The sequence below is a fragment of the Hermetia illucens genome, chromosome 2, assembly GCF_905115235.1.
Source record: "Hermetia illucens chromosome 2, iHerIll2.2.curated.20191125, whole genome shotgun sequence".
NCBI classification, from domain to species: Eukaryota; Metazoa; Arthropoda; class Insecta; order Diptera; family Stratiomyidae; genus Hermetia; species Hermetia illucens.
The window spans coordinates 37773669-37789556 of NC_051850.1; the positions used below are offsets into that span (position 1 = coordinate 37773669).

At 40.3% G+C, this 15888-nt stretch overlaps 2 protein-coding genes across 3 annotated transcripts; one reads left to right on the plus strand and one right to left on the minus strand.

Annotated features, from left to right (window-relative positions):
• Nucleotides 1-834: 834 nt before the first annotated feature.
• Nucleotides 835-3234, minus strand: LOC119650290 (POC1 centriolar protein homolog). Of its 2 annotated transcripts, none has more exons than XM_038052920.1 (4): nt 2495-3234; nt 1774-2304; nt 1486-1695; nt 835-1100 (listed from the first exon to the last, which is right to left on the minus strand). In XM_038052920.1, exons 1-4 carry the CDS (start codon nt 2837-2839, stop codon nt 879-881), a joined length of 1308 nt encoding a protein of 435 aa, XP_037908848.1. In that variant the 5' UTR covers nt 2840-3234; the 3' UTR covers nt 835-878. The 2 variants fall into 2 exon arrangements, with proteins under 2 accessions (XP_037908848.1, XP_037908849.1); XM_038052921.1 differs by having other exon boundaries at nt 1004-1131; nt 2495-3232.
• A 4806-nt stretch (nt 3235-8040) lies between these two features.
• Nucleotides 8041-9796, plus strand: LOC119649329. Its single transcript, XM_038051434.1, has 4 exons — nt 8041-8207; nt 8887-9068; nt 9126-9310; nt 9366-9796. The coding sequence occupies exons 1-4, from the start codon at nt 8201-8203 to the stop codon at nt 9766-9768; spliced, it is 777 nt and encodes a 258-aa protein (XP_037907362.1). The 5' UTR covers nt 8041-8200; the 3' UTR covers nt 9769-9796.
• Nucleotides 9797-15888: the final 6092 nt, after the last annotated feature.

Here is a 15888-nt window from a genome sequence, read left to right on the forward strand (position 1 = left end):
TTTGTGCAGAAGGTGTAGGTGCGTTCCATCGAATCAATAGAAATATGGACGCTAACATGTTCATCGACATAATCAAATCATACATGACAAGTTTGCGAAAGTGGGGCCGAAGTGTTGAGAGCACAATAATTCAACAAGACAACGATCCCAAATATAAACCCAGAAAAACCATAGAATTCTCAAGGAATAAGAAAATTGCAATGAAGTATGGGCTTCCAATTCTCGAGAAGAGTGTCGGAAACTAGTTGAAAGCATCCGTCCGTATTCAAGTCGTTGTAAAACCAAAAGGATCGTACACAAATTATTAATAATATATAATGTTGGAATGGTTTTTTACTTAAAAAACTGAATTTTTCTGCCACTTTTTGATTTTCATATTATTTACAATAAATTGTCTTTCGTAAACCATAAAAAGTTTTTTAAATTTGTCTTTCGATTTGGAACAATTCATAAACAGTCTAGAATGTGAAGAACATTTACACAATTCTGTTCCACACGGCGCTATGCACATTAATGCAGATAGGCAGAGTGTGATGACCCATCAGACTAAGAACCTTGATTGCCTCTTTTTCCAAATCAAGAGCGATTTGGCCATAGTCCACGACGGTGAGAAAGCAAGCAGATATCTTCAGCGTGGTCGAGGTGTTTGTCGAAGGAGGTCAGGTCCATGAGAGCCCTTTACGTTCTCCAGCCAAGGCAAAATGAAGAACCTTACCGATAATCAGAGGAAATAATAGCGGTGACAAGATGCACCCCAATCACGATAGAACGATCCCTGCATCACGTTAGAACGAAACTAAACCATGTCAAGATGCTTTGAACTTTGAACATTTAATACTATAAGATCACAGCATAAAAAATTTTTGATAAAAAAGGAATCAAATCTCGCGGGGAATATTCTCAAGTATAAATTCTTCAATTTTCTGGACGCGGCCGTCAATCTTGGTCAATTGATCGGAAACGTTCTCAAAATATTTCGTCAGTTCATTTATCTTAGCATAAACGTCTTCAATCCAAGGGTAACTATTTTCTACGGGGCTGGCATGCGATGAAGATCGAGAGCGCTTCTTCTTTTTGCCAATACGGATTGTAACTTCATCCTTGAATAAAATATTGGAAATATGAGTGACTCTATAAAGACAAAATTGGAAATTTTATTCTAATAGAATTGGACCTTTGTGTTGTTTGTAGATCAACCGTTTTGTAGGGAAATCGAGTGTATTTGGAATCGATGGTTCTTTGAGGAGTGTGAAACGCCCAGTTTCGAGAATATACATATATTAAAAACATGAAATGTGTTAAAATGTTAGTGGGTGGTTTCGAAAGTAGGGTCTTATGAGTAATTTTAAATAACGTTTTCTTCAAAAATCATAAAAAAGATGTATCGCCTAAAACTAACGCCGGCAGTTCATGCGATGAAACTAATCCCATCTCGAGGAACCTTCGGCATAACACTTCTCTACTTCTAAGCAACTATTCATCAACCTCATAATCCGGTTCCTCATTGTATATCTTTGACTTTCTTGAATCAATTACGATTCCTCGATTATCGGCACTCTCATCAGATTCATCGTCTGTTGTCGCTTTCGCAGATGTGCTTTCCGACGTAGACAGGGGACTTATACCGCTCTCGTTCAAAACATCAGAGTTCCGTTTCGAATCAGCTTCATAGAAGTTGGTTTTCCACACCATAAGCTGAAATAGGTGCCAACCCAAAGTTACGACATTTGCTCAAAAGCCATGAAATGGTTGATCAATTGAAATACTACTTACTTGCTGATCTTGTCCTCCAGACGCGAAGTATTCGCCATCGTTCGAGAATGCCACACTCGACACTCCACTCAGATGTCCTGTTAATGTGTAAATGGGTCGTCCCTCTAATAAGTCTAATATTTTCATAGTTCCATCGTTGCTGCCCGATAAAAGGAAGTTACCAGAAGGGTGGAAAGATAATGAGTTCACCCGATCAGAATGTACATGATACAGTTGGATTAGAGTCTTGGTGGATATATCAAAAACTTTGATGCGATTATCGGTCATGGCCAAAGCAATAATGCTTCCATCTGGATGCCAGGCTAAATGCAAGCCAGCGCCTTTTTGTTCAACGAAAGTGTGCGTGTTTTCGCCACTTGATAGGTCGTAAATACGCAGGGTTTTGTCGTCTCCGCACGAAGCTACAAGTTTCCCATCTGGACTGAAGCGAGCGCATCGCACCCAATTTGTGTGCCCCGTGAAGGATGTTAGGAAGCGCTTGTGAGATACTTTCCATAGTTTTAAAGTTTTATCATCGGACCCCGTGATTATCTGGAAAGGTTACACTTTTCTTTAGATAGATTAGGGAGGCATCAGGATGTTGTTTATGAGATATAAACGATGTAGGAAAATAACAACCATATCTGTTGTGACGACGGTCTCTATGGGGTCTTCCGGTAAATAAAGGCCAAGCATTGTCTGCTTGTGATTCCAAAACTAATATGTGGAATACAATATTTACCTGTCTTCCATCCGGATTGAAATCAACGGTGCGAACGGCAGCCGTATGTGCTAGAAACTCGCCGGTAGCTCCTCTAATTTTCGGCACCCAAACGCGAACTGTGCGATCTTTTGAAGCAGATGCGACGAGGTCAGCTTTTGGTGACCACGACACAGAGTGCACAGGCCCTAAATGGCCAGTAAACTTGACGCATCGCGCGGCTTGATTAAAATTCCATAGCATTACCGTGGAATCGAGGGAACTGGTAGCAATTTGATTCGCGGATGGATGGAATGAAAGTTGCGTGACCCTTCCTTTATGGCCTTTGAAATGACGAATTAGTGTCGGCTCTGCCGTTACCTCCATTGCTGGTCAAATTACTTTGATATGTGCAATATAAATAAATAACTTTAAAAATAGAATTGATGCGAATCGGCACTTCTCAAGGAACGTTTCTGTTTTCTGTTATGGCTGTTGACATTTGCTTTTAAATGAAGGTTTAGTAGATTCCTCCCAGATGGCGTAGTAGGAGAGGTGAAAATCTGGCGCCATTGAGAGGTGGATAACAATTGAGGAAATGACGAAATTTATTTTAAACGTTATAAACGATAACTGGGACAATAGCAACAACAGTATTTCCCATGTAGTACCAAAACTGGTGGCAAAATTGAGCGTTCGCAGTATCACCAACTAAAGTTGTTGATGAAACCGTGGTTAACAGTGAGGCAGGTATAAAATTCTTGGATAACGAAACTAAGGATGAAATTCGTTCGGGTATGAGTGAGATCACTCGGAATAACGCGCCGCCAAAAATTTGTAAATACGATTTAAAAACAAAGCCAAGTATGACCAGGCTATTATTCGGAAGTCGGAGAGTGGAAACTCCTTCAAATTGCGAAACAACCCGCTTCCTGAATCTATCAAAAGGGTCAATCGGACACTAAAGGAAGCTACTGCGGTATTCCCGACAATTGGGCCATTCCGAATGCCAAATCCTGCGCTGCCAAGAATCAGATATCAAGGAGAGAAACGAGATGCCATAAATTATTGCTGATTCGAACTCACCGACGTACCACATCGCGAAGTGGGTGATCAATGAGTGCTAGGCCCTTGGGACGACAAGTAGTAAGTATTCAGTGGCTAACTCCCATGAACTAATAAAGAAGCTGCAACGCGTTGAGAGGATAGGTGAGAACGAGGTGATAGTATCATTTGACGTGAAGGCGTTGTTTCCCAACAGGCCAGTGAAAGAGTCAATTTTTGGACTCGAAAGATGGCTGAGTCAGTTTAAATCTGATCCGGAATGGAGAAAAAAAGTTTGAATTTATGCAAACCTTGCCAGGCTCTGCATGAACGAAAACTATTTTGCGTTTCGGGATAGATTCTACAAAAGCACTTCGGTAGTAGCGAAGGGAACTCCCTCTCGCCGTTAATCACTGAAAGATTAATGGCATCAATCGAAGGAGAAATTGAGTAGAGAGAAATAATGCCTGAAGTATGGTTTAAGTATGTAGATGACGTAATTACGATTGCTAGAAGAGACGATATCGACAAGTTCGATAAAGAAGGTTCATCATAAAATCGAATTTATACTAGAGGTAGAAAAGGATGGTGCTCTTCTCTTCCTAGACCTGAATATCGTCAACTCTAGCGGGAACCTTGAGTTCAAAATATACTGTAAGCCAGTACTAGCAACTTCACAGCATATATTTTCTAAAAAAAAGGCAGGCTATAATTGCATGATGCACCGACTGATTACATACCTTCTTTCGGAATACGGCTTCAATAAGGAAGGTGGTGTTCAAAGGGTAGTATAGGTTCCAGGGCGAAACGTGAATTGGTACCCACGATGGAGCATAAAACCTGGGAAACGCTTGCTGAACCAACACTAAAGCTCTACTACTAAATTCTATCTCCACCTCCACGTGGTGACCGCTGGGAGTTCTTTTTTAATGAAAACCTGCAGACGAAGAAGGATGAAGGCGAGTCTCCCGCGCCTAAAAACGAGACAAATTGGTCTCCAGGTTGGGGGTTGGGTAGGGCTGTCAACAACACAGCCCTCCAAACACCTATAAGAGTGTCAAATCAACAGAGATCCTGAAGATGAAGCATCAACAAATAGTCTTCACAATCACCTGAAGGACGTTATCATAAATACGGCCACAAACATATTTGGCCCCAGCCGCAAAAAGAGTCGGAACGGCTGGTTTAACGATGAATGTAAGCTAGCAACGGAACGGAAGAATGCTGTATAGCGAGTAATGTTACATTCTCAAAGGACGCGGGCACGCGAAACTTATCACGAACCCCGGAGAGCGGAGAAGCAACTTCACAGACGGAAAAAGGAAGCCTGAGAAAACCAACAGCTCTATGAGCTCGAAAAGGACAGGGAGGAACCGCACCAGGCGCACAAGTTTTACCAACAAGTCAGCAGGATGAAGCCTTATACACCTCGATATTCATCCTGCCGAGACAAAGAGGGAAATCTGATTTCCGACAGAATGGGCATATTGGAGCGACGGGATGAGTACTTTGATGAACTACTGAAAAACCAGAACATCGGCGAGTTGGAGGTCCCTTCAAATGAAGACGACGGACAAATACTACCAAAGCTAAGTACAAAAGAAATAGTCCGTGCAATTCATCGGGTTAAAAATCATAAGTCGCCAGGAGCCGATGGAATTATAGTTAAGTTAATTAAATATGGAGGCGAAAAACTACACCAAGCGGTTCATCAACTTATGCTCAAGGTGTGGGACAGCGAATCAATGCTTGACGACTGGCAAAGAGGCATTATCTGTCTCATACATAAAAAGGGAGATATCACACAGTGCAGCAATTATAGAGGTATCACGTTGCTGAGTACCATCTATAGGATATTCTTTACTATGTTGCTAGGCCGGATAGCCCCATATGCCCAGAACATCATTGGCCCATATCAAAGAGGCTCCACTCCAAACAAATCAGCAACACATTACATTATCTTTCTGCGGTAAGCGATAGAAAAACTATTGGAATATGGACATCAGTTGCACCATCTATTCATCAACTTGTGATACTGAGCTAAATTCGAGGGGTACGATCCCACCCACCCAACTACTGGCCTATGGTGACGATATGGACATCATGGGAAGAACAACCCGAAACGTACAAACTGCCTTCATCCAGATAGAACAGGCGACACATGGCGCGAGATCTTGGGCTGCACATCAATGAAGGCAAGACAAAATATATGGTGGCAACGTCAGCACCGGAAACCAACCAACCGCACTAGTCAAACAGGAAGAATAAATATAGGAGACTACAATTTTGAGACCGTTGATAATTTCTCCTATCTAGGGTCGAAAATCATAACCGATAACAACTACGACACACACACGGTTATTGGTAGCCAACAGAGCCATAGGGTCAAACTCTTACTGTACAAGACAATGATCTTGCCAGTCCTCATGTATTCCTCGGTGACTTGGGTTCTTAGCAAGAAAAATTGCGAACTCTTGGCCGTGTTCGGGAGAAGAATCCTGGATAGAGGATGAGGATGATCCCACCCGGAAAGTCTTTAAGGGCAATATCTATGGTAAAAAAAGAAGACGAGGCACACCGTGCCTGAGATGGAGGTCAGGACGCCAGCCAGCTTTTAAGGATATCGAATTGGTGGACCTCGGTGCAAAACCGGGATGTCTGGAGTTCCTTATTAAGGCAGACCTAGACCGGATATCGATTGTTGCGCCGTTGATGATGATAATGAGTAATATTTATTAAGCTTACAAAACCGGATATTTCGGGGAGTCAGATTTGCAAGCTTAATAAATATTACAAGCGAATAGAAAAGCCAAATCTTAATTATTTAAAATACTAGAAATATTAGATCAAATTCCAATTTATATAACTGCAACTCGTCCTTAGGTTTCTATAAAATATTGTAAATTATAATTAACGATTAAAATATCCTGCATTGAATAAGGGAACAAGTTGTTCCTGACATATCGATATATGTCGAATAAAAAATCACTGCTAGTGACGGTGTTGCATTTTAATCCCTTAGGTTTGCTAGTCAGCCAAAAAATGAAACCTGCTGCTATTTTCTTTGAAAAAATAAGCCCCTACAGAGGATTTTGCAAACTCGGAGAGGAATACTTTCTATGAGACGATATCACACTCTCGGATCACAGACGCATTGATTTCGTTATGGGCATGGATCTACCTCCACCCACTCCATTTCGGAATCCGAGGAAGACAGATTGGGTAATGTATCAAACAGAATTGAGCGCCCGAGTCACGATCCCTGGGAAGCGCATCAAATCCATTGCTGAAATTGAGAAGACAACCCAGATGATCACAACTAGCATGAGAGAAGCTTTCGAAGAAAGCTGTCCACTCAAGATGCCAAAGAAGGGTAAAACACCATGGTGAAACTCGGATTTGGCAAAACAGAGGAGAACGACAAGGATGCTCCTTAATCGTGCTCTGAAGGGTGAATCAAGCACTAGCTGGAATCGCTATAAACAGGCACAGAAGGCTCTAAAGAGGAGCATAAGATCGGCTAAACGATCATCTTGGAGACGCTTTTGCGAAGAGATTAACTCTCTTGAGGCAACCCCAAAGCTGAAGCGGATTCTGGTCAAAGAACGTAGCCAGAAACTGGGTTATTTACGTTTACAGAATGGAAAGTACACAGAAAGCGATGAAGAAACGGCAAATCATTTGCTTGAAGTACACTTCCCAGGCAGCATCCAAAATCTAATCTCGGGGCCAACAGGTGCATACAGCCCTCAACCGAGAGACTGGAATATGGAATGCAAAGTAGTATCACTGGAGCGAGTGAAATGGGCATTTAACTCGTTCTCGAGTGCTCGGAGCTGCGGCTCCCCCCAGTTAACTAAACTAAACTTCTATGAGACAATGGAACGAACCTTCGAAGTCTGCCCTAGATATAATAATAAAATCATAGTTGCAGATTTCCCAGCCCAATAGGTATGGAGCCTGTATTCAGGTGATATGTCGGCTCCCATTGCCTGCATAAAATTACCAATGACAACGGACTGTGGATTATTCAACTAGTAGTGTCAAACGGAATGCTTGTTGGAAGTACCTGGTTTGCGCCGGAAGTTGAACAAAAAAAAACGTGGACCTTTCCAGACGGGACCACTTTCATCCAAATTGATCACGTTTTAAGCGAACGCCGCCACCCAGTGTCAACTCTGCCTCTAAAATGGCTTCTGATTTTAAGCCGCACTGCCTCTGTAAGCTTGACGAGGTATACAAAATATTAATGAAACTTATAAAAATCTTCTCCACGACAAGATGGAAGCTAGACCTCCCCAAGAAAGCCGTATTATCCTAAAGCCTAGCAAAGATCCTTTAAATTCGATCCCCTACCTAAACCGTGAACAATTTTATATGAACTTTGTATTATGTGGGTCGCGAATTCTCCATTAAAATCATTAATGCTCATTGTCTGGACGAATCTAAAATAATAACTCGATTTATATAAATTAAAATGTTTTTGTTAAAATTCAATCAATCCACTTGAAAGTCCAAGAGCAGAGCAGCCATACTATATCAATGTCAGCAAGTAATCTGACTTAAGTGTCTTGTGGCAAATGTGATAAAATACTGATAATTTTTATAGGTTTCTATAATATATCCTTTACAATATTTCCGCATATAATCCTATGACAGTCTAAAGGCTATGAGTACCGGGCCATACTCAATCAAACCGTGAAAATGGAAGGTAAGCAAAAAAAACGGATATCAATCACGCAATATACACCATCAAAGGCATGGAAGGAAGATTCGATCGAAATGTCGTAGCAATAAATCTGATTCGGTTTGCTCCCATTAGAAAAATGAATGAATAATTAATGAGAGAATTATGTATTAGTATTTTTATGGAACCAGGCAATTCAAATAATATTGGGTGACTCCTGAACATTTTGGCAGCGGTAAGTAGTTTTCAGTTGAGTGTTGGATATGCATCTGGGCGATGAATTCAAAGTTAGTAAAGAAGAACGAGAAAAACGTCGAGAATTCAGGAAAATTTGGCAAAATGTAATCGTTCGGATACGCGAGAAAAGTTCGTATTGTTCGGATTATTAAGCTAGTTTTGTAGTAGGAAAAATACATATTATGGGAAATCAGTTTAAACTACTTAAAGATACAGAACCTATCTACCGTTTAAAAATTAGTTAAGATAGAAATATAATTTACTTGTGTGTATCGGTTAAACATTGCCTCCCAATTTCATAACTGCAGTAGAAAATATTATTTTATCAGGCAAAAAACAAATATTCCAATCTAAATATAAAAAAGAACAGTAATGAACAATGACCCGAATTGCTTTTTGTAGAACGTGAAATCGTGAATCATTAATTTTTTCACTTCACATTTTTAATTTTTTTCTGTTTTATTAGATTTCAAATATGTTCTTCAACGGCAAGCTCCTGGTAAAATATGTTTCGGTTCCGGAGTGGAACGGGAATGTCTTCCAATCAAAGGTCCCGCAAAGACATCTTTGATGAGACGATTCATCCCCGATAACTTAGTGGGACCTGGGCCAATGAAATACGATTTCAAAAGCACATTACTCAAAAAAGTGTGTACAAAATCGCTTTATGGATTGATTCGTATTTTATAGTCCAATATTTTACAGTACCCAAATAAAGCCGGATATGGTGGTTTGGCATATAACGAACCGCGGTCACCAAAAACCATAGCTTCACAATATCCTGCAGTCGGTACTTATGACGTTAGCCCTGTGAGAGAAGTAAAATATGCTGCAAAACCATTCAACATAGGTGCAAAATTAGCTAAAAAGAGACCTTTCCTCACACCTGCGTAAAGTTATTTACAAAATCCTTAGAACACTCATGCTCACTATTAGTAATTGCAGACCTGGTACGTATAATTTCCGTAAAAGGAATATTACTGTGGATGAAGGGTTTGGTAAACATCGATTGAATTACTCAGCGGTTAGAACCATCTGCACTCCCATCAACCATGCCCGGTGCTGTATTTGCGAAGAAATGCCCTTGGGGGACTATTGGCGACACTGGACCAATGAACAGGATATGTGCCGTCCTTGTATGGTCAAGGAGAGACGAACAGCGAATATGAGTAAGCCAAAAAGTAAAAAGATGAAACGATTGGCTGAATTAGATAAGTTCATACGTGTAAGATATTGTGATTATTATCACGAGCACAGTGGAACAAAGGCTGCGATAAAATTTCTTAGTAATCATCATTTAAAAATGAAGTTTCGTTGTGAGGATTATTTGAATATGTTCTATTATTGATCAGTAAAATATAAAAATGCATAAATGATTATAAGTGTAATTTTTAGTATAAAAAATGCAAAATTATTGTTGTCTGCTTTTGCGTTTTCCATCAATAAATTCGGGATCGTTAAAAAGTTAATGATGGCCGATATTTTTCGCCTTTTCATATCGCAGTAATTTGATCATATGTCGATGGCAAAAGGGATTATTACGGAAGTTTGGCGGCAAATATTTGTTCTAATCTCTTGCAGTTGTAGGAAGAAAAGATATGCATGCCCAATTCAAAAACAATCAAGAGCGTACATTGTAATTAAACAACAGATAAGACCGGAATGAAAGATCACAAAGGCAGGATATTACTTTGGTCGCAAAGGGACTTTACCAACAGTTGTGATATACCTGTATGTTTATCATAAAACCCTATCTGGACTATAGTGCATCAACCATTTACACGCCATTGCCATCAATTCCTGAAAATGTAAGTTTCAGATCCACTCGTCGGCCAACCTAGGATAGTGTGCCCCATTGCATGACATACCCGGCAATGGAGTTCTCTTTCTTTCTTAATGCATGACCTACCCACGGCTACCCCTGCCTTCTCATCAACATTTGCACGGGTACCGCCCTGTATGCCGATAAAGTTCTTCAGTTATTACTGTCCCAGGCCAAAGTATCTCGATGAAACAACGCAGACATGAGATGATGAAAGCTTGGAGATTTTTAGTAACAATAGTGGTCACTTTCTATGTACTACTCCAATATAGCGGCACAAAGGGAACATTTCAGAAACAGTGAAGGTGCTAAACTGGCTACCTAACTTTACAGACGTTGAACGCATTCGATGTTTTGCTCATAATTGCAAATAAGAAGACTGCGATGACCAGTTGGACCGAGAACGTTAGTTTTCATTACACGTTTCGCTTCTGGCTTTTGGCCAAGGACCGTGCTAGCAAGGAAAGCAAGTAAATATCATCAGCATAGTCGCGGTGTTTCAGGAAAGACGACGCCATCCATTGAACCTCTCCAGCCAAGGTAGCATGAAGAACGTCACCGATAGCCAGAGGAAAAAGTACAGGTGACAAGATGCAATCCTGGCAGATACCCTGGACAGCGATGTGAGATTTCAGATACAATCCGGGTTGATACTGTCGAAAGCCAGATGGAGTAAGGACTTTAAATTAGCACAGTTAGTCGGTATATCAGGATCCAGAGCAGTAGATGCGAGCAGTCAGGCAATATCGACGAAGAGGCAAGAAAAATCCAAAGCAAACGGCTACGAAACTTCGAAAATCAATCATATAGTATATCGATTGACTTTTTAAAGTTGGTTTAATCGAAATTAGACAGCCACCGTTGCTATATGTCTGAAGTACAAATCTTCTGCGACATCCTAATTCAAAAAGAAGTGATAAAAAATATCCAGCCGCACACTTTTATAGCGCTAATCGTAAATGTTGTCCATAAAAGTAGCTGAAAAGTTATTAGCACAGGATTGTTAGATTTATCAAAAAATGTAGCACCACCGTTTCGGGTGTGATTGTGTGGAAGAGAAATATTACGTTGCTTGCTTGCAGAGTAGGAGCAGCCAAATTACCTAACTTTTCTGCAGACAAGAGATAACAATCGTTAAGCAAGGAACTCCAACCACACTACATAAATGCAATATAACTCATTTTGATTTATTTGGAACTGGTTAACTGATAGTGTGTAATTTGGCGCAAAACCACAGCCTCCTGAATTTCATCAACTTATTCTGCTGAGGTCATCCATCTTCAGGAACGTCTTAAACTCTAGCGTAATTCGTTATCAAAAGCAGATTAATTTCAACCAGTGGATGCCACCAAGAATAGGTTCCTTGTAAGATTTAAGGAACACTTTATATTTCTTAATTACTATACGGGCGGTATCAAGTTCCCTAAATGTAGTACGTTCATTCCACCCTGAGTTGGTCGGATTAGCCCGGCGTAATTAATCAAAGCGATACGGTTGCTGCCGCTGTGTTGGTGCTCTGGATCGACACGCGGAAGACTACAGGTACAGGAACTCAAGTCAGTCAGTCTCACAATACCCCCGGAGAGCTTATCAACATAGTATTTTCAACTCAAAGTCAAAAAGACTAAATTGTAAGAGTCAACTTAGGTGGATTTCCGGAATTACTTCCCAAAGTGCAACGACCCTCTAAAAATGGTAAAAGAAAAATCAAACTAAAACAACGGTTAAGCTTACATATTGGGTATATTAAGTTTTAGGATGGGTCTTCAGAAAAAAAGGAAAAGAGGGTATAAAAAATATTCTAGTGAAATTGTTCTATGTAAACATCATTTAAATTGACGCGCTGTTGAGCACGTTCCGCGCGCTTCTCTAGAGCATGTATGTAGTCTGCCTCTCTAATTGTCTTCAATTCGTTGGTTACCTTTTGAAGCGCCTAACCGTTATCGAAATGACGACCTTTTAACATCAGTTTCAGGTTAGGGAATAAACAATAGTACGATGGAGCCAGATCAACTCAATAACGCGGAGAGTGAAAAACGATAATTTTATGTTTTGCCAGTTTTTAAATTCGATGTTACTTTATGGGCTGGTGCCCCTATGCAGAGAAAACCGTGAAAACCCGTAAAAACGCAGATAATACTTTTGCGAAGCCGACCCACAGGTCTCAGAATTCTATGCATTACCTTTTACCGGAAAGGACGAATTCCTTGTAAATCAAGTCTCTAGAGTCAAAAAATTCACCAACGTTGTTCTAACGCGCAAATTTTGGAAACTAAGTTTCTTTGCTCTCGGTAAACTTGAGCCAACCCAGGTTGCACTCTGGTGTTTGCTTTCGATGTCATAATCAACATCAGGCTTCATTATCAATCACATTTTTTAAAATTCCGGATCATTACCGCACGTATCAATAAGCTCATAATGAAAGTTCATCCGATATTCCCATTATTCCGCCCTTAACGTATGCGGCACGAAATGAACCAAAAAAAAATCCCAGTCCACCCAACTGCGAATGAGTACCTGAGACAAATCAGGGTAATAATCACGGCGAGCATAATGCTGACCACATTGCCTCCTACAGTCTGCCATAGTCCTGTTCAAGGCCCAGATGCAATTGGACATGCCACGCCAACGACTATTATTAATGGTCTTGCGTGTTGCGCCCTGCGTGTTTACATTAACCGAATTCATGTCCGAACAAACAAACTGATTCTACTTTCCTTTTTGTCAATGATTTTAGTTTATTTCCCCGGGGCAATTTTCACAAGACATCTTGTAGATGTCGTTTTTTTCCGTCCGTCATTCCTCTTTAGCACTTTGATAGCGAGCAAGGGGATGCCACTTGTTGATTTGATCCAGTATTTCTTGCTTTTCCAACTTTTTTACAATGGCCAGAACGTCATCCACATATCGTAACCAAACTCTAGGTTTGGTCATTTGTCTTTCCATTTTCTTTTCTAGACCTGCCATGAAAATTTCACTTAATAGTAGTTATAAGGGGTACCCATTGCTGTCCCTTTGGTCCTCTTATAAAATTTATTTCGAAAAGTAAAATAATTTTCTGACGTACATGTCGCTGCTAGTTTGGCCTTTCTCTTACCCTCCGGAGTATTATCATGCTGTTCGATCCATTCTTCTAGCTTACGTACCGAAATGCTCGGAAATAGTGCCGAAGAAGCCGACCTCTATACAGTACTCCTTCAATCTCTCCATGACTTCTGCTGTGTTTCTTATTGTTGTGCTGTTGCAAATACTACCAATATTTTGCATTCCACATATCACCCATTTGGCTGTATTGTACGGTCGGGGGTTCGTATCTGCTGTTATCTCCCTCATTTCTTCCCCTTCTTTGTGAATTTTTGGTTGGCACCAAATTACTGGAAGGCCCGGGTTAGGCATTCTAAGCTGTGGCATGTTTGTTATAATTGATTTCCACTCCTTCAGCGCCTTTTCCACTCGTTTAATCGAATCCTATATACACGCGACTGGCACTAAATACAACCACAGTAGCGGTGAAAACCTTGTCTTTTTGCTTGAACCTGCGTGCACTCATATACAAGTATGCCGATGCTGAATATATTGCAGATGCAATGCTAACTTTAGTGATTTCTTGGGGATTGAATATGGAGGATTTTATTGGTCAAGGATACAATAGATGTAGTGCGAAGGATTTAGTGTAAAGCAATCTGAACTAACTCACTAACATTCGTAATGTAGTTAGGACAATAAAAAGAACCATCAAATTCCTTCGTGATAGTCCTTTAAGAAGAAGACTGATCGGTGTTCTTTAAATGTTTCGTGAAACTCGGTGTGCTAAAAAGCGCTAATCCATATGGAATATGAATTGTTTTGACTATGATGTTGTTAATGAACTATCAGAATGAACGGAAAATTGGTATCGTAAAATGAACCTGAAAGCTTAATATGTCCTGAGATGTTTAAGCAAAACCATTTACCATTATCAACGACAAAGGAAGAGCCATCCCAGTAATCTGAAAAATGACATGAAATCCTCGCTAGCTAGGTTCAAAAATGTTAGAGAGGGCCTTAGACAGTTTATTCCCTCTTACACTCGGGGCTATTACATTTTCTGAAGATTTCTGACCGAATTTAATATTTTATTCAAAGTTTTAATTTCTTCTTTTTCGGCCTTCGCTGTTTCCGTCAGCCTTTGGGTCCTTTCCGATACACTTGAATGTTCGCACTAATCTTAGCTACAACATGACCATAACCACGGATATGTTTTCGCCTTTGAAATTTCTAATAAATTCTGGAAGAAAGAAAGCTCCACCGAACGCATTATTCGTCCAAGGATTGTTAGTTGTCAACCCTATTGGTCTGGAAAGGTTATTGACTATATCGGCAGTCTTTGTCCATAAGAAATCTAACCCAAAAAAGAGAAGTCCGTGGACTACAAAAGAAGAAGTGGTCCGGTCCATGATCGCTTCCCAAGTGATCTGGGTGCGGACTCAGGACTCCCAGCATCCTCAACAAAAAATTTAGATCCCTTGATTCACTCAAATAGGGGGTTTTCAGATGAACAAGGATTAAACGAAATGAAGACATTGATTATGTAAAAAGATTGTTAAATTCGACATAAATTATACCAAAAAATGCATGACAACGACTAAAACGCGATGCATATCGTGAGTCAACAATCAACTTTCATGTAAGAGACTAGGAAGGGAGGCGTCTTGAACCCAAGTGCGCAAACACGAAAACACCCACAACCCTTTAATATTTTATTCAATTACAAACTGCAATTAGAAAGTGCTCCACCTTTTATACACATCTATCAAACAAATTGTGACGGTGCCAATTACTTCCAGACACTTCTCTGGAATTAGAAATTTCAATTATCTTTCTTTTCTACTGAAGTGATATATTGCTTGAAAGTTCGTATCAGTCTACTCACAGCTCTCATCACAATGAGAAAGAGGATGGGCACCACAATAAGAAGCAGGATCGATATTGAATTTAAATAAACATATCACATAAACACAGCTTTCATTCTGCTGTCTACCTAACCTGGCGCTTCTCAAAGTGGTGACCCCGAATTCAAAAAAGGAAAATTGCCGGGTTCAAGGTAAACATAAAAGCAGTGACAACGAGAATGGTTCCAGACAAGATTATGACTCCCACCGCGGTAAACTAGGTACCAAGTTTTCCAGACTGCAACTCCCACGAATCTGAGATGTAGCTTAAATTGGTGGAGACAAGCTTTGTGAACTATAACATAAAAGACCTACAACGGCAATATTTGCAAGTCATAGCGGTGCTGCAGCCGGGATATGTCACCGAAGTCCGCAGCATAATTACACAGTCCATGATAGATAGCTCATATCACCGCTTACATGACGAATTTATAAAACGGTTAGGTGCCAGTCAGGAGGGGAAAATGAAACGTTTTCAAATGTTACGTCAATGGGTGTCAACAAGGCAGCAAAAGAATCTTCATATTCAAAGACCTAGCAACAACAATCCATGTCTTCATCCGTAACGATGGTCTAAAGAAAATACTTCAACATCCATACCAGGGTCCATATCGGGTAATCAGTAGAACGGATAAGTTCTTTAAAGTTGAAGTGGCCGTACGTATCATTACAACACCCATTCATCGGCTCAATCCTGCTTACCCAATGGCATACG

What these genes read in the sequence shown, in the direction of transcription:
- LOC119650290 (XM_038052920.1), bottom strand. Translation starts at nt 2,839, where the DNA reads ATGGAGGTAACGGCAGAGCCGACACTAATTCGTCATTTCAAAGGCCAT. An exon ending in TCAATCCGGATGGAAGACAG is followed by an intron (nt 2,305 to 2,494) that starts GTAAATATTGTA and finishes TAACCTTTCCAG; the next exon opens with ATAATCACGGGGTCCGATGA. An exon ending in ATGAGGAACCGGATTATGAG is followed by an intron (nt 1,101 to 1,485) that starts GTTGATGAATAG and finishes ATTTTATTCAAG; the next exon opens with GATGAAGTTACAATCCGTAT.
- LOC119649329 (XM_038051434.1), top strand. An exon ending in AAAGCACATTACTCAAAAAA is followed by an intron (nt 9,069 to 9,125) that starts GTGTGTACAAAA and finishes AATATTTTACAG; the next exon opens with TACCCAAATAAAGCCGGATA. An exon ending in AGACCTTTCCTCACACCTGC is followed by an intron (nt 9,311 to 9,365) that starts GTAAAGTTATTT and finishes TAGTAATTGCAG; the next exon opens with ACCTGGTACGTATAATTTCC.